At 38.7% G+C, this 23,913-nt stretch overlaps 1 protein-coding gene across 2 annotated transcripts in view; it reads right to left on the bottom strand.

The window, feature by feature from the left end:
* Positions 1-21,241, bottom strand: part of TLK1 (tousled like kinase 1) — a 154,293-nt gene extending 133,052 nt beyond the window's left edge. The window contains exon 1 of one of the 2 annotated variants that reach the window (XM_082395397.1): positions 20,492-21,241. In XM_082395397.1, the coding sequence (XP_082251523.1) occupies positions 20,492-20,630 (139 nt within the window). In that variant the 5' untranslated portion in view covers positions 20,631-21,241. The remainder of the gene's footprint in view (positions 1-20,491) is intronic. The other variant, XM_082395396.1, reaches the window with a different exon arrangement.
* Positions 21,242-23,913: the final 2,672 nt, after the last annotated feature.

Genomic DNA, 23,913 nt, shown 5'->3' with positions numbered 1-23,913 from the left:
CCAGCACGCTACTCCTAGAGTGGGGTGTCACTTCAAGAGAAGTGATCTCCTTGCCTCTGACCCTAATTTCACTGAGGCAAGGCAGAGGTTCTTCCCAGGGGAAAAGGTAGACCATTAAGAACAGAAAGCTCTGCTCCTCCCCCTACCTAACAGAATGACTTTACTAGGGCAGACTGTGGGGAACCTCATTTCAAAGGGCAATGTCCAAAACTATGGAGATCCTGGAGGTGAATTACTAAAAGGAGGCGGGTAGTTCCACAACAGTAGTACCAACAAGCAAAGCTACAAACCAGCTAGAAGTTTAACAGAGAGAACTAGGCAAAGAAAAAGGCGGTAAGATTCCTCAAGGCAAGCAGCACAAGTCTCAAAGGCTGGCAACACTTAGCTTCTGCAGAGACCTGACTTAATGCAATCAAACTATGGAGCAATTTATGCCCTGGGATGTTGGTGAAAACAATAGAGCAATAAGCTAGCAGTCAGTGGAGGCTGACAGCTGGCTGTGACAGCAATAGAGACAGACCAGCCAAAAGCTTAACGGGGAGATCAGGGAAAGAGGCAAAGAAAACAAGGCCAAAACCTATCAGCTCTGGTGGTCAGGGAGACTGCACATGACTTTGAGAGGGCCCAGATGTTGGATTCATCAGACAAAGAGTTTAAAGCAGCTATTATAAATATGTTCAAAGAACTAAAGGAAACCATGTTTCAATAATTAAAGGAAGGTATTATTACAATGTCTCATCAAGCGAGAATATCAATGAAAAATAGGAATTACACAAAATAATCAAATGAGAAAATATGAATGCTAGTAAAGAGAGCATAATTGCATATTTCTTCTCCTTTCTTCCCTTAACTAATTTAAAAAGCAACTACACATACAACATGTGTATAATTGTACTGTTGGGTCTATAACATAGAAAACATAATATATTTGACAGTAACAGCACAAAGCAGACAGGCGGAAACAAACTTTATTGGAGTAAGGAAATAACATCATATGGTATTAATCAAATCTACATGAGGTAAGATCGACATATATACACTACAAATGTAAAATAGATAGCTAGTGGGAAGCAGTTGCATAGCACAGGGAGATCAGCTCAGTGCTTTGTGACCACCTAGAGGGGTGCGATAGGGAGGGTGGGAGGGAGGCACAAGAGGGAGGGGATATGGGGATATATGTATACATATAGCTGATTCACTTTGTTATACAGCAGAAACTAACACAACATTGTAAAGCAATTATACTCCAATAAAGATTAAAAAAAAAACCTACATGAGGAAATGAAGAGAACCAGAAATAATACATAAGGTCAGTATAAAAACTATAAACGTGTCTTCCTTTCTTATCTCAGTTTCTTTAAAAAAGACTTTAAATTATATAAAATAACTATAACAATTTATTCTGGGGTAACATATAGTAACATGTATAACCAAAAAAGGGGAGGATGGAGTAGAGCTATATAAAGAATAGTTTCTATATATTGCTCGAATTAAGTTAGTGTAAATCTGAAGCAGATTTTGATAAGATGTATAACGTAAACTTAGAGCCATCACTAAAAAAATAACTCAAAAAAGAATTAAAAATCACAAAAGCAATTAAAATGTTACACTAGAAAATACTCAATGCAAAAAACAAAGAGTAACATAGGTACAGAAGGATAAAAAGACATGAGACACACAGAGGACAAAACGCAAAATGGCAGGCATAAATCCAACCATAACAAAAACATTAAATGTGGACGGATTAAGCAATATAATCAAGAGGCAGAGACTGTAGGAATCGATTAAAAAAGAACACAATCAAATTAAATACTGTCTACAAAAGACACACTTTAGATCCAAAGACACAAACAGGATAAAAATAAATGGATGGAAAAAGACCCTGCAAACAGCAACCACAGAAGAACTGAAGTGGATATACTAATATCAGCTTCTAAAATGATTTTAGAGATGAAGAGAAACATTTTATAACAAAGGGTCAATCCATCAGTAAGATATAAAAATTATAAACATATATGTACCTTATAACAGACCTTCAAAATACTTGAAGCAAAGCTGACAGAAACAAAGGGAGAAAAAGACAATTCAAAACTAGCTGGAAGATTTAAATACTCCATTTTCAATAGCAAATAAAACTAAGCAGAAGAATAACAAGGAAATAGGAAACAAATACAATAAACCAACTAGACCTAAAAGACATCTAGAGAATACTCCATTCGACAATAGAATACATGTTCATTTTTTTTTTAAAGTGACTTTTTTTTAAAAAGCTCCTGACTTATTTTTTTATTTTTTTTTTGCGTGTTGCGTCTCTGTTTCTATGCGAGGGCTTTCTCTAATTGTGGCAAGTGGGGGCCGCTCTTCATCGCAGTGCACGGGCCTTTCACTGTCGCGGCCTCTCTTGTTGCGGGGCACAGGCTCCAGACACGCAGGCTCAGTAGTTGTGGCTCACGGGCCTAGTCATTCCGTGGCATGTGGGATCTTCCCAGACCAGGGCTCGAACCCGTGTCCCCTGCATTGGCAGGGAGAGTCTCAACCACTGCGCCACCAGGGAAGCCCCCTAGAATACATGTTCTTCTAAGGCACACATGGAACACTCTCCAAGACAGACCATATACTAGGCCACAAACCAAGAATCAACAAATTTAAAAGAAGTGAAAGCACACAAAGTATGTTCTCTGACCACAATGGAATTAAATTAGAAATAAATTACAGAAGAAAATTTGGAAAATTCACAAATATGCGGGAATTAACATACTCCTAAATTACCAATGTGTCAAAGGAAGAAATCAAAAGGAAAATTAGAAAATGCCTGAGATGAATAAAAACAAAAACACAACATATCAGAACTTATGGGATGGAACTTGCACAAGCCTCTTAGATAGCTTCATCCACCAGAGGGCAGACAGCAGAAGCAAGAAGAACTACAATTCTGCAGCCTGTAGAACAAAAACCACATTCATAGAAAGACAGACAAGATGAAAAGGCAGAGGGCTATGTACCAGATGAAGGAACAAGATAAAACCCCAGAAAAACAACTAAATGAAGTGGAGCTAGGCAACCTTCCAGAAAAAGAATTCAGAATACTAATAGTGAAAATGATCCAAGACATCAGAAAAAGAATGGAGGCAAAGATTGAAAAGATGCAAGAAATGTTTAACTAAGATCTAGAAGAATTAAAGAAAAAACAGAGATAAACAATACAATAACTGAAATGAAAAATACACTACAAGGAATCAACAGCAGAATAACTGAGGCAGAAGAACGGATAAGTGACCTGGAAGACAGAATGGTGGAATTCACTGCTGTGGAACAGAATAAGGAAAAAAGAATAAAAAGAAATGAAGACAGCCTAAGAGACCTCTGGGGCAATATTAAACGCAACAACATTCGCATTATAGGGGTCCCAGAAGGAGAAGAGAGAGGAAAAGGATCCGAGAACATATTTGAAGATTATAGTCGAAAACTTCCCTAACATAGGAAAGGAAATAGCCACCCAAGTCCAGGAAGCGCAGCGAGTCCCATACAGGAGAAACCCAAGGAGAAACACGAGGAGACACATAGTAATCAAATTGGCAAAAATTAAAGACAAAGAAAAATTACTGAAAGCAACAAGGGAAAAACAACAAATAACATACACGGGAACTCCCATAAGGTTAACAGCTGATTTCTCAGCAGAAACTCTACAAGCCAGAAGGGATGGCATGATATACTTAAAGTGATGAAAGGGAAGAACCTACAACCAAGATTACTCTACCTAGCAAGGATCTCATTCAGATTCGACGGAGAAATCAAAAGCTTTACAGACAAGCAAAAGCTAAGAGAATTCAGCACCACCAAACCAGCTCTACAACAAATGCTAAAGGAACTTCTCTAAGTGGGAAACACAAGAGAAGAAAAGGACCAACAAAAACAAACCCAAAACAATTAAGAAAATGTTCATAGGAACATACATATCAATAATTACCTTAAACGTGAATGGATTAAATGCTCCAACCAAAAGACACAGGCTTGCTGAATGGATACAAAAACAAGACCCATATATATGTTGTCTACAAGAGACCCGCTTCAGACCTAAGGACACACAGAGACTGAAAGTGAAGGGCTGGAAAAAGATATTCCATGCAAACAGAAATCAAAAGAAAGAAAAAGAAAGCTGGAATAGCAATACTCATATCAAATAGACTTTAAAATAAAGAATGTTACAAGAGACAAGGAAGGACACTACATAATGATCAAGGGATCAATCCAAGAAGATATAACAATTATAAATATATATGCACCCAACATAGGAGCGCCTCAATACATAAGGCAACTGCTAACAGCTATAAAAGAGGAAATCGACAGTAACACAATAACAGTGGGGGACTTTAACACCTCAATTACACCAATGCACAGATCATCCAAACAGAAAATTAATAAGGAAACACAAGCTTTAAATGACACAACAGACCAGATAGACTTAATTGATATTTATAGGACATTCCATGCAAAAACAGCAGATTACACTTTCTTCTCAAGTGCGCACGGAACATTCTCCAGGATAGATCACATCTTGGGTCACAAATCAAGCCTCAGTAAATTTAAGAAAATTGAAATCATATCAAGCATCTTTTCTGACCACAACACTATGAGATTAGAAATCAATTACAGGGAAAAAAACGTAAAAACCACAAACACATGGAGGCTACACAATACGTTGCTAAATAACCAAAAGATCACTGAAGAAATCAAAGAGGAAATCAAAAAATACCTAGAAACACATCACAATGAAAACACGACGATCCAAAACCTATGGAATGCAACAAAAGTAGTTTTAAGAGGGAAGTTTATAGCTATACAAACCTACCTCAAGAAACAAGAAAAATCTCCAATAAATAATCTAACCATACACCTAAAGGAACTAGAGAAAGAAGAACAAACAGAACCCAAAATTAGTAGAAGGAAAGAAACCATAAAGATCAGAGCAGAAAGAAATAGAAACAAAGAAAACAGCAAAGATCTATAAAACTAGAAGCTGGTTCTTTGAGAAGATAAAATTGATAAACCATTAGCCAGACTCATCAAGAAAAAGAGGGAGAGGACTCAAATCAATACAATTAGAAATGAAAGTTACAACAGACACTGCAGAAATACAAAGCATCCTAAAGAGACTACTACAAGCAACTCTATGCCAATAAAATGGACAACCTGGAAGAAATGGACAAATTCTTAGAAAGGTATAACTTTCCAACAATGAACCAGGAAGAAATAGAAAATATGAACAGACCAACCACAAGAAATGAAATTGAAACTGTGATTAAAAATCTTCCAACAAACAAAAGTCCAGGACCAGATGGCTTCACAGGTGAATTCTATCAAACATTTAGAGAAGATCTAACACCCATCCTTCTCATACTCCTCCAAAAAACTGCAGAGGAAGGAACACTCCCAAACTCATTCTATGAGGCCACCATCACCCTGATACCAAAACCAGACAAAGATACTACAAAAAAAAATTGCAGACCAATATCACTGATGAATATAGATGCAAAAATCCTCAACAAAATACTAGCAAACAGAATCCAACAACACATTAAAAGGATCATACACCATGATCAAGTGGGATTTATCCCAGGGATGCAAGAATTCTTCAATATATGCAAATCAATCAATGTGATACACCATATTAATGAACTGAAAAATAAAAACACTATGATCATCTTAATAGATGCACAAAAAGCTTTTGACAAAATTCAACACCCATTTATGATAAAAACTCTCCAGAAAGTGGGCATAGAGGGAACCTACCTCAACATAATAAAGGCCATATACGAAAAACCCACAGCAAACATCATTCTCAATGGTGAAAAACTGAAAGCATTTCCTCTAAGATCAGGAACAAGACAAGGATGTCCACTCTCACCACTATTATTCAACATAGTTTTGAAAGTCCTAGCCATGGCAATCAGAGAAGAAAAAGAAATAAAAGGAATACAAATTGGAAAAGAAGAAGTAAAACTGTCACTGTTTGCAGATGACATACTATACATAGAGAATCCTAAAGATGCCACCAGAAAACTGCTAGAGCTAATCAATGAATTTGGTAAAGCTGCAGGAGACAAAATTAATGCACAGAAATCTCTCGCATTCCTATACACTAATGATGAAAAATCTGAAAGAGAAATCAAGGAAACACTCCCATTTACCATTGCAACAAAAAGAATAAAATACCTAGGAATAAACCTAATTAGGGAGACAAAAGACCTGTATGCAGAAAACTATAAGACACTGATGAAAGAAATTAAAGATGATACCAACAGATGGAGAGATAGACCATGTTCTTGGATTGGAAGAATCAATATTGTGAAAATGACTCTACTACCCAAAGCAATCTACAGATTCAATACAATCCCTATCAAATTACCAATGGCATTTTTTACAGAACTAGAACAAAAAAATCTTAAAGTTTGTATGGAGGCACAAAAGACCCCAAATAGCCAAAGCAGTCTTGAGGGAAAAAAATGGAGCTAGAGGAATCAGACTCCCTGACTTCAGACTATACTACAAAGCTACAGTAATCAAGACAGTATGGTACTGGCACAAAAACAGAAATATAGATCAATGGAACAAGATAGAAAGCCCAGAGATAAACCCACGCACCTATGGTCAACTAATCTATGACAAAGGAGGCAAGGTTATACAATGGAGAAAAGACAGTCTCTTCAATAAGTGGTGCTGGGAAAACTGGACAGCTACATGTAAAAGAATGAAATTAGAACACTCCCTAACACCATACACAAAAATACACTCAAAATGGATTAGAGACCTAACTGTAAGACCGGACACTATAAAACTCTTAGAGGAAAACATAGGAAGAACACTCTTTGACATAAATCACAGCAAGATCTTTTTTGATCCACCTCCTAGAGTAATGGAAATAAAAACAAAAATAAACAAATGGGACCTAATGAAGCTTCAAAGCTTTTGCACAGCAAAGGAAACCATAAATAAGACGAAAAGACAACCCTCAGAATGGGAGAAAATATCTGCAAATGAATCAACGGACAAAGGATTAATCTCCAAAATATATAAACAGCTCATGCAGCTCAATATTAAAGAAACAAACAACCCAATCCAAAAATGGGCAGAAGACCTAAATAGACATTTCTCCAAAGAAGACATACACATGGCCAAGAAGCACATGAAAAGCTGCTCAACATCACTAATTATTAGAGAAATGCAAATCAAAACTACAATGAGGTATCACCTCACACCACTTAGAATGGGCATCATCAGAAAATCTACAAACAGCAAATGCTGGAGAGGGTGTGGAGAAAAGGGAACCCTCTTGCACTGTTGGTGGGAATGTAAATTGATACAGCCACTATGGAGAACACTATGGAGGTTCCTTAAAAAAACTAAAAAGAGAATTACCATATGATCCAGCAATCCCACTACGGGGCATATACCTAGAGAAAACCATAATTCAAAAAGACACATGCACCCCAATGTTCATTGCAGCACTATTTACAATAGCCAGGTCATGGAAGCAACCTAAATGCCCATCAACAGACGAATGGATAAAGAAGATGTGGTACATATATACAATGGAATATTACTCAGTCATAAAAAGGAATGAAATTGGGTCATTTGTAGAGACGTGGATGAATCTAGAGACTGTCATACAGAGTGAAGTAAGTCAGAAAGAGAAAAACAAATATCGTATATTAACACATATATGTGGAACCTAGAAAAATGGTACAGATGAACCGGTCTGCAGGGTAGAAACTGAGACACAGATGTAGAGAACAAACGTATGGACACCAAGGGGGGAAAGCGGTGGGGGGGGGGGGTGATGAATTGGGAGATTGGGATTGACATGTATACACTGATGTGTATAAAATGGATGACTAATAAGAACCTGCTGTATAAAAAAATAAAAATTTTAAAATTCAAAAAAAAGATTTTTAAATATTGTTAAGTTTATTTATTTAACCTTTGCAAATTTTTATATTGTGTGTTTTACAACGTGTGTAATATATCAGCATATATTGTAACATTTTACAAAAAAGAAAAAGAACTTACAGGATGAATTAATTGAGTGCTTACAGGGAAATTTACAGTTGTAAATGCCTATATTAAAAAAGAGAAAACATAGGAAAACATTTTTCATGAACTTGAGATACTTCTTAAATACCATAAGGGAGTGGGGGAACAGGCCACAGAATGGGGGAGGGGTGTTAATAAAAAACAGAAAGTACTTATCCAAAATAGAAGAATTTCTTCAATTAATTTTTTATTTTTGTAAAGAGAAACAACACAAAGGAAAACTGATCAAAAGATCTGAACAGGCACTTCACAAGATATATCCAAAAGTCAATAAACTTATGAAAAAATGGTAAACCTCTTAACTCACCAGGGAAATGACAATTCAAACCACAAATACCACCTCATATCCACCAGAATATCAAAAATAAATAATATTAACAATTCCAGCTGTCGGTGAGGGTGTAGAGCAATGGGAACTCTCATACACTGTTCATGGGAATGTAAATTGTTACAACCACTTTGGGAAACTGGCAGTATCTACTAAAGGCAAACACACACATAGCCTATAACCCAGGAAATTTACTGTTTGGTATATATTCAACAGAAATTAATAGTACATGAAGAGACAGGTATAAATATGTTCATACAGCATTATTAGTAATAATAGAGAAGTGGAAACAACCCAAACATCTATCAACAGACTGTATAAATAAACTGTGGTATACGCATACAAGTAATATTATAGAGCAATAAAAGTGAACAACAGTTACAGGAATTAACATGGGTGAAACAAACTCTAAAACATACGTGAAACAAAAGCAGCTAGAAAAAATATACACACTGTGTGAGTCCATTTATATAAAATTCAAAACAGGCATAATTAAGTCAGAATAGTGATTGCTTTGGAGGGAAGGGAGAAGGTAGTGAATGACTGATGAGTGCAGGAAGAGAGCTCTGAAATGCTGCCAATGTTTTATTTCTTAACTGAGTGGTCGTTACGTACATCATGATTTATAGTAATTCACTGAGCATTATTTATCATGTGCATTTTCTGTATATATTAATATTATGATACAATAATGAAAGGTAAAGCACCATATAACATTAAAAAATAAAATCAATTGAATCACAGTAAAATTAGAGTACTTGAACTTTAGAGGGTAATAATTTTTTAAAGACTGGGCTTTTGATATAAATATTAAGTTCAATCTCACTAGCAATCAAGACATACCAACTGAAACAAGATGATAACATTTAATAGTTAAACTGGAGGAAAACTGTCTAATTCCCTTCTCTAGGGAATACTCTGTTCATACCTATTGAGAGAAATACAATTTCCTTCCTTCCCACTTTTCCTTTTTAAAAAACTTCCCTTCACAGCACTGGAGAGGGTTGCTCTATGATCCACAGGAAAATAGTGCTACTGTGGTTCCTGAATTTCCAGTTTCTAGTTCAGTCCCCTTGAGACCTAAATGGGTTCTAAGAGACACTCAGCCCTATATCCGTCTAATAATAAATTTGTTTTGCTAAAATTTTTTTCTAGCAACCAAATGACCAATGAATATAACACCCTGACACAGGCTATGCTACAACCACATTATATATAATAATTGTTTATATCAGAAGTTGAAACTGGCATCACAGATTGTTTTATCTGACCCACAGTGGTTTTTTTTTTTTTTTAAGTATAAATTACATGTTATGAATTGTAGTCTTCCTCACTAGACTTTGGCCAAGCTCCTAGGAGACAAGGACTGTATCTTACATACCTTTGTTTACCTAGTGCTATGCTCCAGGTCCAAAAATACTTGCTGAATGAATAAACAAACTATGCCAATAAGGTTTCTATAAAACTCGAAAGCTCTGACAATTGATTCACTTCTGAGAAGCAATAACAGATTTTAAAATCCTGGTTATCCCATAGGGAAAACAATAGTGACAATACACATTAAATGACATTAAAAAATTCATGCCCTTTTGCCCAGTAAAGCAAACTCTTAAAATGTAAAATAAAGAAATAAATCAAAGGAAGAAAAATTGTATGCATAATAAATGCCACAATATTATATAGTGAAAAGAAATGAGACTAACAATTATGAGTATCACTTGAAATCTGCCTCTGTCATACACAACCCTGCTAGAATTCTTCAACAAGCCAGGGAGACAATCTATGTATGTCAAGTGTACTCTGGCCATAAGGATCTTAATCCAGATGGTACGTGTTCCCTATTCTTGACATTGAAACAAAGAAGAAAAAATTTTTAATTGTAAAGCATCCTTGTATCTAAATATAATAGTAACAGTTAACACATACTGACTGGTTAACATGCCACAAATTTCTCATTTAATTCTCACAACCTTATGAAATAGTTACTATTTCTTATCCCATTCTACAAACAAGAAAACCTAGGAATTCCCTGGCAGTCCAGTGGTTAAGACTCCACGCTTCCACTGCAGGGGGCACGGATTTGATCCCTGGTCGGGGAACCAAGATCCTGAACGGCACATAGCCAAAAAAAAAGAAAGCATTTAAAAAAAAAAAGAAAGAAAGAAAATCTACAGATGCGTGGAGAGGTTAAGTAACTTACTACAGTAAGCGGCAAAACCTAAACTGATATCCGGGTCTAACAAATATGTGCTTGTAACTACTTCTACATAATAATGCTTCTAACATAAGGTACCAATATCTAAGTATAAAAAACTAAGTATAATGCTGTCAACTAGGTCAGAGAAGTAGGAGACACAGATAGGAAAGAGGAGTAGGGGGCCAAGGGCTTGCCGAGGACTGCCATTCGTTAGCCTTTTGGGTTTGTTGTTTAAAACTATAAAATAAAAAATTTTTAAACAGCGAGAGAAATGCCCAGAGAAAATATAATAAAGCATTTGATAAATTGGATTAGATACATGTTCAGTATGAAGATCACAACCCTTTGGTTAACTGCAAGGCACTGTGTGAATAATATTTAAGCCCAGTAATTCCTAGGATGAGGTGAACCCCGCCTGGTTCAAAAATACATGCCTATCTCATGCACTGCTGCTGTATGAGTGGAACACAATTCTTCAAATAATAATTTGACAATAGTTATCAAAAGCCTTTAATTGTTTTATACTTTTTGCCCTAATAATTCCATCACTGGGAATCCTCTTCAGGGGTTGGGGGGAGCTTTTACTCAGAGATATTATATCAATATCTATTGTAGCCAAAAAGTAAAAGTAAAAAGAAAAGAAATAACCTAAATAACTAACTATGGTAGTTAAGATGTTTTTGTTCACCATGATCCATTCCTCAGGAAAACTACCACTCACCCAATTTGTGTGACCTTCAGCGGTCTGTCAATCATGGCTTTCTGTGGATTCCCCAACTCACTCTACCTACAGTCATAGTGGCTACGTTGCTGTACACCTCCCAGGTACCAGTGATTGGTTAAGGAACTGACAATCATAATGCATGAGCATCAACCCAGAAGTGACATGTGGACATTAGGAAAAAGTTTTGTCTTCCAAGTGTGGTTGCTAAGCCAAAAGGTATGTGACTGGGCTCCAGAATCAAGAGGCTAGAAGAACCCAGAAATGGAGTCCAAGAGGCTCAGTGACATTATTTGAGACATTGGATCTAAGCTGTTTCCAAAGCCATTCCATCCTCCTCCACACATACAATTCCCAGTTACGTGAACCAGTAAATTCCTTTTTTAACTTACCGAAGCTTGTGTTAAGTTTTTATCACAGGTAAGCAAAAGAATCATGACTAACACACTACCAAAAGAAGAATGGTTAACTAAGTAAATTATAGTATCCCTGTGGTTAAAATTCAGTGGAGTAATGCTGACAGTACAGTATAACTGCTAAGAGCATGCACTCAGGAGCCTAGTCTGAATCCTGACTCTGCTACATATTCTCTATGCGTCCTTGGGTTAGTTAGTTAACCTCTCTGTGGCTCAATTTCCTCATCTGTAAAATAGAGGTACAACAGTACCTACTTCATGACTGTGAGAAGTAAATGAGTTACTATTTACAAAGTGCCTAGAACAAGTCCTACCATTAATAAGTATATGCATCTTTTCAATAAATGAGATAAGCAAAAATATATATACAAAGTTAACTAAACCATGTAACTTCACTGATGTTTTTTAAAATCTGTGTGCAGAAAAAGGAAAAACTATGTTTTTAAAAAAGCAAAAATACCCTATTTGTCAAAAAAGAAAAAAAAAAAATGAAACATGCCTCAGGTCTCATGAAAGACGGGATGAATCTGATTGGCTTCATACAAATCCCCCTGACCTTCTCCAGAGGCACCATATTCACCATCAGACAAGAAGCACATACATAGTGTCAAGTGTGGAATTATGAAATCACAATGTATGACATTTAACAATACCAGCAAGTACCAGGTTAAACTTAATTTAAACCTAGAAGTCATTTCTCCAACTAAACTAGTTTCCAGGGAAAGGTACAAATTTATGAGCAGAACGAACTCTTAATAATCCATATAAATGAAGGAGAACAAATATTATGTCAGCCCCCAAAACCACTCATATTTGGCTTTGTTCTGCATCCTTGTAGCATACAAGCATTTTAACTTAAATAGAGGTATAACCTGTCTTCGTGAAATTCACAAAATTTCAAACCTAACAGTGAAGCCACATTGAGAAGATTTAACTTTCACAACCTACCACCTGTTTCAGATCTGCATCTTTCTACATCATGCTTTGAATTCCTATCAACCCATTCAAATTCTGTCTCTCATTAGATACACTAAATAATACATGTTACCAAGGGATCTGTTTTGTATGCAATAAGGTAATTAAAGCTTTAAGTGTTTTAAAAAATACTTCTTACAAGATGAATCAGATTAAGCTTCAAGCTTCCTTTCCCTGCCATATTGAATACTAATAAAACTCAAACATCTGCCACTAAAGCATCTCAATTTTGTTCAGAGCCTCACGCACCAGGTTAAAACCCTCCACAATAAGTGGACTATTCCTATGTGGACAGTCAAAAATTCTCCATTCAAATTCTAATGTTTATTTGTTATTGCTGTAATGAGCTTATGAGGTCAAAATATTAAGATAAATGGCATCCCAATTTAATTATTAAACATGAAAGTAAGATTTTTCATTAGTATACCTCTAACATTTTCCATGAAACGTAAGATCTGTACAAATTGGTTTTGGATTTTTCTTTTTTTTAATCTTATCTCCACATACATACAAAACTCATGCAAAAAAATAATAATAACAAAGTTTACCAGTAAATTGAATGAGCCTAAAAGACTGATTAGTAAATTAAAATTTGTTAAGGAAAAACTAAGAAATTACCCAAAGCTAAATTTCCATATCTTAGGCAATATATCCCAGTGGTTAAAATGCAGACTTGATTCAAATCTTAGCCCTAACATTTACTACTCTGTGTCATACTGGGCATGTTTCTTTACTTCTCTGTACTTTGGTTCCTCATCTGTAAAATGAGAATGATAATTGTATATACCTCACAGAGTTATGAGAATTAAATGAATTAACATATACAAACAATAAACTTTAGCTATTATTGTTTTCCATTATCACTCTCTAAAATATAACTTGCCTATGAATTACTAAAATGAGTATCTCCCTGGGTCTGAAATACGTGCATATTAAGTATATAATCACTCCGTTTAAAAAAAAAAAAGCTTTAACAGATCTTCAACAAAACTTTTCGTTAGGTGCCACCTCTATAGAGCAGCAGTCCCCAACCTTTTGGCACCAGGGACCGGTTTTGTGGAAGACAATTTTTCCACGGACAGGGGTGGGGAATGGTTCAGGCGGTCATGCAAGCGACGGGGAGCAGCAGATGAAGCTTTGCTCACTCGACGCCACTCACCTCCTGCTGTGCAGCCCGGTCCCTAACAGGCCACGGACGGACCGCAGCTGTAGCGGTCTCCCGGGGTTCGGGGACCCCTGCTATAGAGGACATCCTACTATGCACTGAGAATATGCAAATGAACAAAACACAGTCTCTGAATTCAAGACCTTTCTGTCTAGTATGCAAAAAAAATAAAACTATAATAAAAGGTAGTATGACAAAGGTGCTATGAAATAGACAATCCTATACGACACTAAAGAGCAGAGGCATCTAACTCGGGGGGAAACACACCAGAAATAATTTCTGAGGAACAATCACCTAGTTACTTCACTTCAGGGCACCACATTATTATTTATGTAATTTACACAGCTTTTAATATATTCATAACAGTATTTTAGAATGTAGATCATTAAAAAGACAAGATCACCTAGCACACTACTGCTTACCATGCTCATAAATAAACTTAAAAATCTTTTGGTAATAATGAAGATGAGTATCTTCTCTTAACAAATTATAACCTTGAAAAGGTCACATTGCTTCTTCAAGAAACATTTCTTTCACCAATAAATAAAAGCTACAAACTTTCCTCCAGTAAATTATAATTAGCACTAATGTCAAAAGAATAATATTTTTGAGCTGTTAGAGAACTCTGAAGGCTTCGAATTCAACTCCCTCATTTTACAGATGAAAAGGAGCCACAAAGTATAATGGAGAAAGCAGTAAGTTGAAAGTCAGAAAACTGAATCTTGGTCCCAACTCTCCTACAGTAAAAGCCTGGGCAAATTATCTGTAAAATGAGAGGTTTGGATTCAATTGCTTCCAAGGTCCCTTTCAGCTCTGTAATTCTCATTTTATGAAACTGAAGCAGAGAGATAAGCAACTTGCCCAAAGTCACCCAGCTAGTTAATGGCAAAATTGGGACTACACTTGGATTCTAATTATCAATGCACTTTCTCTTCTCTACCATACTTCTTCTCCTACTTCACCATTCCTCTAAATTATTCTAAGATTTCTGGAAATTATTAAAGAGCATGAAGGAGTTTATTAAACTAAATGACTTAATCCTATGGCTCTTCTATAGAAAATGAGCTTTAAGTCTAAATGCAAGAAATACATGAAGTCTCAAGCTGTGTCACTTACTACACTTAAGTTGACCCCAAGAAAGTTACAGGAGTTTAACCTTGACTTCCCAGCACCTAAAATCTAACCTTTCAATACATCTCACAGAAGAGATTATGTTCCATATTAAATTAAAATATGAATTGCTATAGGTAATGATAGCTATTACATGCATAATTCTCTCAATAAGATGAGAATTTAAATTCTTCACTTTATGTTCTGGTTTTATTTAATATGCATTTTTAAATTCAAGAGAGATCAATTTAAACGCTTTGCCTTCATGCATCCTTTTTTCAGACTCTCTAGCTTTAAAACCATTAGATTAAGCACATTACTTCTGAAATCACATACACAATTACAAATGAAAGACTATACAGACTGCTGACAGTTTCTCTTTCTGAACTGAAAATCAGCCCCCCACAGCATTCTAAAATTCTGTGCCCAAGTATATGACAACTCTACTAAACTGTATCGTAAGCAGCATCTGATTCCCTAAAACGTCTTCGAAGCTTATTATATTTCACAGGGAATTCATTAGGATTTCAGGAAGACTAACAGTGTTGATTCCAGAAAATACAGAAAAATCCTCAGAGGAAAAGCACGATAAAAATGCAAAAGAGTAATAAAGTCAATGATAGTTTCATGCTACTGACTTAAGAGAATATTCAAAAACATTCATGGATATGTAAGTACAGTTTAACTATATTTACGAATTTTCAAAGAATCACAGAATGTTTGCAATTTTTAACTGGATGGGACCTTAAGTCACTTAATCTAATAGCACACAAAATAAGAATCTACAGAATTTATCTCTAGCTCCCCCAAAAAAGTCTCCGTAGTTTGCTTTAAATTCTTTAAAGCAGTTCTTTCATTGCTGGCCAAGTCTACTAGTTATACAGTTTTTACATTCTTGTCAAAAAATGATACTGAATTCATTCTGTGCCTTCCTAACTTTCACCTGCTGGTCCACCTTCTATAACACCATAATGAACACATTCTCTCTTCTATTTATGTGTTTGAAATGCCTGAAAACAGCTATACTTTTTCCCACCCTTTAGTCTCTTCTTTAGTCTAAATGTATAGTCCACAGATTTCTTGTGGGTCCTGAAGACACTTCCGGGATAAAATGTACTTCCACATCACAAGTACCTCTTTTTTCATTTATTTATTTATTTATTTATTTATTTATTTTTGGCTGTGTTGGGTCTTCATTTCTGTGCGAGGGCTTTCTCTAGTTGTGGCGAGCGGGGGCCACTCTTCATCGCGGTGCGCGGGCCTCTCACTATCGCAGCCTCTCTTGTTGCGGAGCACAGGCTCCAGACGCACAGGCTCAGTAGTTGTGGCTCACGGGCCTAGTTGCTCCGCGGCATGTGGGATCTTCCCAGATCAGGGCTCGAACCCGTGTCCCCTGCATTGGCAGGCAGATTCTCAACCACTGCGCCACCAGGGAAGTCCCCACAAGTACCTTTAAAAAAACTGTCACTTGTCGAATTTTGGTGTAATATCAAAGAATAACTTCCAAAAAGACTATTAAAATAATTCTTTTGCAACTACATATCTATGTGAAGTTGGATTCTCTTCACATGCCTCAATCAAAATATATCTCAACAGACTGAAAGAAGAAAATCCAGCTATCTTCTAGTAAGCCAGAAATTAAAGTGATTTGTAAAAATATAAAACAATGCCACCAGCCTCACTGAAGTGTGTTTTCGTTTTAATTTTTGGCTGCATTGGGTCTTCGTTGCTGTGCGCAGGCTATCTCTAGCTGCGGTGCGTGGGCTTATCATTGAGTGCAGGTTCAATGCAGGCTCTCATTGAGTGCAGGCTCAGTAGTTGTGGTGCACGGGCTTAGTTGCTCTGCAGTATGTGGGATCTTCTCGGATCAGGGAACAAACCGGTGTCCCCTGAATTGGCAGGTGGATTCTTAACCACTGTGCTACCAGGGAAGTCCCCTCACTAAAGTTTTTGTTTTAGAATATTTATCTTCATTTTAAAATTTGTTAACATGTAATCAGATTGTTATTTTTAGATAAATATTTTTGAAGTTATTTCATTTCAAATATAGTAAATATCAACAGACATAACCCACATAAACAAAATCTCTTCCTCAATACTTTTTAAGGGAGTAAAGGGGTCCTGAGGCCAAAAATGCTAAAGCACAGCCTATTTCTCAGGGGCAGATTCCCAGACTTCTATCTTGGATTTCCACCTCTCCTCTAATATGTACATATGCCTCTGTAAGGGAGGCACCTACCACATGTCTATATATTCATGAGCTAGAATCCTTAAACATACAACCCTGTCTTGCTCCGGCAGGTGACTTCAAGAAATTAAAGGGCCATCTGGTACACTTAACTGTTAACATCTCCCTACAGGTATTACTCAATCATCTGGAGTCAAATACTTCAACTCTTCTGTCTAAAGGATGCAGTCTATAAATATGGAAACAGAGAGCAAGTTTATTTAAACTGTGATATTATCTTTTTGACCAAACTACTCTCGTTATTTATATAAAAGTAAAGCAAATTATTCATATCTGGCAAGATGGAACAGAAAAGCCAAGTCTTTTGTATAACCATTTATTTGACTCTTAGCAGTAACCCATTCAAAAGTACCTATGTACTGATACGCAAAAAAACCACCTGCTCATCTAGCCAGTACACACATCAGGTTCCTCGGCCTCAGCAAACAAACCTGACCTTATTTGAAAATTTAATTTCTTAACTTCCTACATCCTTATTCACAGATTAGAAGATAAAGTGGGATAGAGAATTTAGCCACAGGTTTAAAAGACCTAATGTGAAATCTAGAGCTACACTGCTGAGCACCTCTCAGAGAATTTTAAGATTGATAAAGGAAAAGCTTTGGGACTCCGAGGGAAGAAAGAAGTCTACACTATATCATATAAATTCCTAAATCTTATGAGTTAGGCTTATGGATAAGATACTTATAGAACAACTTTGAAAATAGCCCATTTTCAAAGTAAAGTTTGCTTAAAAGGAGTTCATCACATATGTAACTTTATATATGTACATATACATATGTGTGTATCTCTTTTAAGTTTAAAAATTTCTATTATATATTACATTTAATTGGCTCAGTTTTTCAAGAAACAAAGTTTATTCTCTCCTTGATACATACACTCAAGTTCCATTAACAGTAATGGTTCTTACTATCTATCAGCCACCAGCAATCAAAGCTCTCAATTTACATCAATTTACACAACATACTAATGTTACTTGGAAAAGATGCAAAGCACTTGTTAAAATAAAAACTGGGATCACACTCAAAAGAAAATGTTTCCATCTTGACACCTAGGGCTTCATATATGCAATTCCTATTAGCGTTGGTGAAATCTGAAACTATAGCTTCAAGATGAATATATATAATCCAGAAGAGAATTAATAGTTTTAACTTACTTCCTGGTTGGTCAAAAAAACCAATGTACCACTGTCACCATACAGGTACTTGGGTGTGAAGTATAACTTCCACAAAAACATGTCCTGTTATTTAATTAGTAAATAGAGACTCACTATGCAGGTTACATAAAAATCCAAACTGCTGGACAAAATTTCTGGTTATTTGGAGGGTCAAGCTAAATTATTCCAACCCCTGAAAAATTTAAAACATCAGGAAAATTGCAGAATAGTATGAAAGTTTTTTAACTAGAGTTGAACCTCAGAAACTCACAATCTAGATTTTTCAGCCCCCAAATTATTAATTACAGATGTTACAGATGAGCAATTCAACACTATGCCCTCAGTATCTAGCACAGTGCTTAGCTCACAGAAATGGCTCAGCAAATATTTAAGAAATGAATGAAAAAAAGGTATAGCCTTAAAAGAGAGTCTTTCCCAAGACCATCATTTACTATCACTCATTACACTATCATTCCTAACACTATCATTAAGCATCTTAATGAAAGTACAGACAAAAGCAAAAGGATGCTAAAAGCAACAACTGCTCTGTTTACAAAATAGATTTTAAAACGTTCATTTACAAATTTTCAACTGCAAAAAGAAAAATTACCAGGTATACTAAATTTGAGTGCGTCAATAAATAAACTTTTATCTTCTAATAATCAGAACTCAGGGTTGGGGGTGAGATGGAAAGGGGAAATGTCGTGTCAATGTATTCAGCATGCTTAATGGATGCCATAAATCAAACCTTCCCCTGAATTTTCCAGAGCAAATTCATACCAATCTTTGAGCCTATTGTCACTTTCACACATGCTCACAGAACAAAATGACAAAGAATGCTGTGCCTGAACCACTGGATTCAGGGCACAAACCACTTGATTAACAAATGTCAAGGCTCTGAGTCGTAAATATTGACAGATATTTTCAAGATAAATTAATCCCACCGACTCCTGCATAAATCAAAGCTCCTGGTATCTTTAAAGGATTCACTAGACTACTGGACTTCCAGACGTTTTTTTTGAAAATGTGGCTACAATCTCCCTGTGTGACACAACCGGCCGTGAACAACCCATTTACCAATTGCTGATGAATACCGCTAAACGTTTTCCAGACAAAAGAGCGTTAAACGTGATTCTACGCACATTTATTCTTCCCCCATAATTCTCCCAAATTTCATTTTATGTCGTATACTTAAAGTTAAATACAGCAAGTTGAAATTTTAGTCAAAAGCACTCCGGTGTCTTACTAGCTGTGTAACTGCTACATCTGGTGGCAGCACACTTGCATGCAAGAAGCCAGAAAACTTAGAAAACAATTGTAACCGATCTGGTGCGTGTTTGCAGTAACCTTTACGCAGATATTTCCCACAAAACCCACGACCCTGTCGAAGAACAGTAGCCTACTTGCAGTAGAGAGAGAACGCACAAACACGCAGGAGGTGATGGCGAAGCAAAGTTGCAACCATCTGGAGGAATGGTTTTAAAAGCTTGCCCACGAATCAGTCTGTCGTTTAAACTGCTCTAGGGGGCCAGGCAAGGGATCAAAGTCGGCTTTGATAATTTCAGAGGCTCCCCCCAAAGGGCAGAGACCCTGCAAACGAGAGGCATCCTCCAGGTCCCGGGCAGCAAAGCTCGCAGAGCGGGGACCGCCTCTAGGGGAGGAGTGCGCGAGGGAAGGGGAGGGGGCTCGAGGATGAATGCTTCACCAAGAGGGAAAATCCACCAGAGACCCGAGGCCAGGAGGTTAAGAGTACTGAGTGTACTAGCAAATGGAGCAGAAAGGGGCTCCCGTCCGGGGTCAGGCTTCCCATCCCAGCAGGACTGGCTCCTAGGAAGCCCAGGCGACTCTGTGCGCCGCGCCTCGCTCCGTCCCCTCCAGCGAGCACCCCCTCGTCGGTCTTCTCAGCCACCCGCGAACCACCACCCACACACGGAGCTCTACCTCCCCGGAGCCGGGAGGCCTCGAGTCCACCTCGCCCCCTCCCCCACCCCGGGGTCGGAGGAAGGAGACGCGGGGGCGCGGGGGCCGCGGCGCAGGAGGGGAGGCCCGCGAGCGGGCGCGGGCGCGGGCGCGACGGCGCTTACCTTCCCTGGGCCTCCCGGATGGCGGCGTGTGATTCAGCAGGGACCTGGCCGCCGTCGCCGAGCCCGGGGTTGGAGACGTGGAGAGCTGGGACCAAGATGGCGGCCCCTCCAAACTTCCACTGCTACTTTGGACACTCATCAAGCTACTTTCTGGGAACCCGACTCCCCCCCTGCGACGGCAGCGGCGGCAACGGCAACGGCACCGGCACCCGCCTCCGTCATGGCGGGGGCCGCGCTGAGGGCGAGCGAGAGAGCGAGGGCAGGGAGGGGAGATTCAAGGGGATGGGGGAGGAAACCGAGAAGGGGGGAGGTGGGGAGGGTAGAGGGGAGGGTAGAGGTGAGGGGAGGAGAGGGGACGGGGAGGAGGAAAAGGGGGAGAAGTGAGGGAGCCGGCGAGCGCGCCGGGGAAGAGGCGGAGGGAAGGAGCGCGGCGGCGGAGATGTCGAGGGGGCGTCCGCTGGGGCCGGGGTCGGAGAGCGGGCGGAGCGCGGGCTGCGCCGGCCGAGAAGACTTCCGCGGGCGGAACCTGCCGGCACCTCTGCAGTGCGTCGGCCCCCGGCGTCGCCCGAGTGGCGGCGGCGGCGGCGGGTGGGTGGCGGCTGAGGCGGCGGGATAACCTCTGCATCAGTTACAGGCGGCGGCGGCGTCACGCGCCGCCTGTGCAAACACTATCGCGAGGCTCCTGCGCCTCCGGTAGCAGCGGCGGCGGCCGCGGCCGCGGGAGCAGGCTGGGGGGAGGGACTGCCAGGGGTTGGGGGCGGGGGGGCTGGGGAGGGAACGAGCGCGCGAGGGAGGAGACGCGGGCGCCGGGCGCTGCTGGTTCACCCGCGGATCGCAGCGCTGCGCGGGAGCCCGGCCGACCGATTGGCGTGCGCGGGGGTGGCCTCCCCGAGCCGGCCGGAGGGAGGCGCACCCCGCACGCGCCCCCGCCGCGCTGCACCGGCTCCCGCGCCCGATCCGCTGCCACCTGACTCCCCCTCTCTCTCGCGGAAGCGCGCCTGGCTTCCGACCCACACCCAGCCTGGAGAGAAATGCTTCTGCTCTCGCTGGGCTGTCGTTTCTCAGGAGTTCGATGTGATCATTTCTCAAAATGGAACTGAAAAGTTGAGAGTTGCTTCTTTCTTGCCCCTCTCTACTGTGCAAAAAAACCGGTGTGCCTCTCCTCGTCTACAGAATGGGAGTGATTATCGAATAAAAGAGCTAAGAAAATAAGTTGGGGGGGGATGGAAATAAAACTTTATGAATGTTTTCCAAAAAAGAAAATCTTTACCGGTGTTCTGCGCTGTATGTGTGGTCTAGCAGTTCTTTGTTTTAAAACAGTAGGTGGGAAATCTAAGAAAATTTTGATCACCGAATTCACATATTTAGGGAAACTATCCAGGGTTCATCTTGTAGAAGAGGGTATGGTTTCTAGAAAGTTCCAGGGCCGCTGCTGAGCCCTGACTACAAAATCCTAAAGCAAATTGCAGCATTTGCTGAAATTTATAGGTACAGTGTAACTTTCTACACACCCACACACGGACAGACACATCAGGGATTGGGCATCTTGTACATAAAGGAGCTGTCTAATAGTTCAGGAAAAATACAAGGCGATTGCTCTCTTTAAAAAACCAAGTTGAATAGAACACTAAAAAGATTATGATATAGAGCAACTGTACTGGCACGAGGAAATGGCATGCAGGGGGACAAAAATGTCATTTCTATTTTTTATTTTTATGACTTTGCATTTCTCATAGTAATGTTTTGTTCAGATAAACTATCATACTAGAATAGAACCTTGGTTGTCAGTTATCTCCAGAGGTAATTTTAGTTTTCTTATGCTTCAGATTCTTCAGTGAGTTTTTAGTAATGTTCTGCTTTTCAAACTTAAAAGGGACATCTCACAAATTAAACAATTTTATTATTTTTTAAATTAATTATTTATCTATTTAGGCTGCTCCGGGTCTTAGTTGCTGCACGTGGAATCTTCGCTGCAACACGCGGCTCTTAGTTGCGGCATGCATGCAGGATTTAGTTCCCTGACCAGGGATGGAAGCGGGGCCCCTTGCATTGGGAGCACAGGAGTCTTACCCACTGGACCACCAGGGAAGTCCCCTAAACAACTTTAGCGAGTTATAATTAACATACAGTAAACTACACATATTAAACTGTACAACTTGATAACTTTTGATGTGTATACAACCCTGAAACCATTTATACAATCAAGATAGTGAATATATCCATCAGCCTCCAAAATTTCCTCTACCCCTTTGTGGTTCCTCTTCCCCTACACCCCCATTCCCAAGTAACCACAGATATGGTTTTTGTCACTTAGATTAGCTTGCATTTTCCAGAACTTTAGATAAATGGAATCCTACGGTTTGTACACTTTTGTCTGGCTTCTTTTACTCAACATATTTTGAGATTCATCTACATTGTTGCATTTATCAGTAGTTCATTTCTTTTTATTGCCGAGTATTCCATTGTGTGACTATACCACACTTCGTTTATCCATTCACCTGTTGATGGACATTTGCATTGTTTCCACTTTTTGGCTATTATGAATAATGCTAGTATGAACATTGGTGTACAAGTCTTTGTGTGGACATATGCCTTCCTTTCTCTTGGATACATATCTAGAACCTTACCATTAGATTTTTATACCAAAGCACATTCACCCTAAGGCAAAACAAGAATTCCTATATGATAGGTAATAGGCAACTATATGCTCTTTCAGTATTTTAAGAGTAAGCTTAGTCAGCTGATTGTGGTGGAAAGAGCACAGGACAGGAAGGAAGTCAAGAGACCTGGGTACTAGTCTCAGCAGGTAACAATCCTTCTCGATTCAATTTCCTCATCTATGAAAAAGAGGTTAGAGTCACTAGGTGATCTCTAAAGCTCCCACCTATTCCAAGACTTTATACGGAGCTCTAGAGAGTAGTAAACAAAACCCAACCAAAGAGATTTGATAGTAGGTTATCTTCCTCCCAACCCTCCCCAGAGCCTCAGGTTACCTTTACACCAACCCTGGTTACATTTTATGCAGACTGACTCCTTTTATTTTAAATGGTAACTAGAGGATCCCAGCAAATAACATAATCCAATTACTTTTGATTTATTTTTGTTACAAGTGCTGCCTTGGAAAGACAATTAAATGATTGATTCCTGCTTTCTTGTAGCTTATGATAAAGATAGTCAACACTGACTTACTTATAGAGGCTACTGCCAGCAATAGGGAGCTACTTAAATAAACTGCGGCTTAGCCTGAAAATGGAATGTTATGCCATCACTTAAAATCATGTCTTTGAAGAATACTGAAAAGGATGATAAATTTTCATGTATATTTTAAGAGAAAACATGGGTATGATCCCGATTTGTTTGTAAGTATGCAAAACAAATGACTGCAAGGATGCACCCCAAAAAAAGTGCATGGCCAGCCTTGG

Source organism: Balaenoptera borealis (assembly GCF_965194805.1).
Source record: "Balaenoptera borealis genome assembly, chromosome: 6".
Lineage (NCBI taxonomy): Eukaryota > Metazoa > Chordata > Mammalia > Artiodactyla > Balaenopteridae > Balaenoptera > Balaenoptera borealis.
Note: the sequence above shows the minus strand (reverse complement) of the source record. Positions and strands in the feature narration are given on the sequence as shown.